Source organism: Nematocida homosporus (genome assembly GCF_024244095.1).
Source record: "Nematocida homosporus strain JUm1504 chromosome Unknown 4536, whole genome shotgun sequence".
NCBI classification, from domain to species: Eukaryota; Fungi; Microsporidia; genus Nematocida; species Nematocida homosporus.
Genome location: NW_026250550.1, coordinates 18 through 1,706, shown reverse-complemented (window position 1 = coordinate 1,706; position 1,689 = coordinate 18). Strand labels below are relative to the sequence as shown.

Here is a 1,689-nt window from a genome sequence, read left to right as displayed (position 1 = left end):
TTGTACACTTGTGTTAGACCCAAAGCAAGAAAAGCTCCTCCGGAAGTTTATAAGTAGCGATAACCAGTACTTATTAAAAGATGCAGCCCCCCCTGTTTGGAGAGTGTTTAATATCAACGAAGATAATCAATCCAGAAAGTATGGACTATCTAGCACTTCGTGGCCAGCTAAAGACACGTTTTCCCTGAACCTTGATTGGGAAGAAAGTGAACTGATGGAGTTACTAGATGTCTTAAAGAAGTTCAGCAAAATCATACTCAATGTGGAAAACATCAACATATCGAATCCTCGCGGCCCTGCTGGTTTATTAGTCCTAGCCCAGCTCTTAACACTGTTCGAAACCCCAAAGTTGAGTGCTACGAAGAAACCTTTTGGGGTTCTTATCTCTTTGCCGGATATAACTTGCTCTTCTTTGGAGTCATCATTCACTGATGTCAAGAAACGAGAGCAGTTCCGAAACCAAATCGAGAAGATCGAAGAGTCGCGATACATTATCCGCATGGATATTTATGGACTCACATCAAATGCGCAGAAATTCATTTGGCCACTAGTAACCCATTTCCCAACCAAATTTATAGGTCTATTCTACCCCAATATGAGCAAAATAGACTTTCTTAACGATGTCAACTGGATAGACAAATTCATCCTCATGTTATGCCTAGACTACCAAAAGGACCTTATTGTTAGTTTAGGAGCCAGGACCGCGAAAGGCAAAGATCTCCCAACTTGTGATTGCCTAGATATTAATACTGACCTTTCAGACCAAGACCAACCGTCTAGCAGTTGTCTAAAGGTTTATGTTATAGGCCTTACTGAATACCTTCAACCCAATTCTTTTGATAAGGATGACAAGCTCTTAGACACTTCATTAGAGGTGTCCGATGACATTTTAGTATTTCCATGGCCATGAGTTGGATATGGTTCATTGGCCAACACCGACTCTATTAAAGACATTTCTTGAGACGAGTATCGATGTGATTTGTTAAATAAATATGGTTGTGTGTGAGGATGACGTCATATTGAATTGTAGCGTAGATATGTAAAACTAAATTAGTCGAATCAGATTGACTCTATTAAAGTTGCAAGGCGTAAGTAGATTATCAGTAATCAGGTTGATCTTATGGGAGCTAAATAGTGGTCGTATTGGTTTGGTATTGGGCTGGATATGTTAAGAACAACACTGGCTGTACCAGAGACCACACAAATAACTCAATATTTACAAGGAGTATATGCCAAACCTTTATATCTTATCTGTTCTCCAATAGTATCGACTGTAAAAGAGGGCAAGCATGTTTACAGGCATGAATAGCAGGTTATAATGGAATACACCGGTAGAGTACCCAGACAAAGTGTTTATCCCGCCGAAGATAGCTTTTATAGAGAAGCGGATAGACACCAGCCACCGACAGAAGTACTTGGATAGGATGGGCTGAGGTAGTAATTGGGTTCGTAGAAAGGTAAAGGAGTTCTCTATTGGGTTAGTATTTGGGTTGGTATGGGGCTATGATAACAATACTAAGAATAGACGGAAATCTGGTACTAGCTTTTACTTGCCGGAGCCAGGAATTATACTACAGAGGCTGGCACATACACTTGAGTAAAGAGGTGTACGTGTGGTTAGTATTGATTATTGTTAGGCATAGATCAAGATGAATTACTGCTAAACATCGATCCGAACAACATATTGCT

General features: G+C 40.1%; 1 protein-coding gene across 1 annotated transcript; it reads left to right on the top strand.

The window, feature by feature from the left end:
• On the top strand, positions 1–910 carry NEHOM01_2525 (uncharacterized protein; the record flags this gene model as incomplete). Its single annotated transcript, XM_051491401.1, has 1 exon — positions 1–910. A coding segment is annotated over one exon (910 nt), but the record flags the coding sequence as incomplete, so codon positions are not given.
• Between the last annotated feature and the right edge of the window lie 779 nt (positions 911–1,689).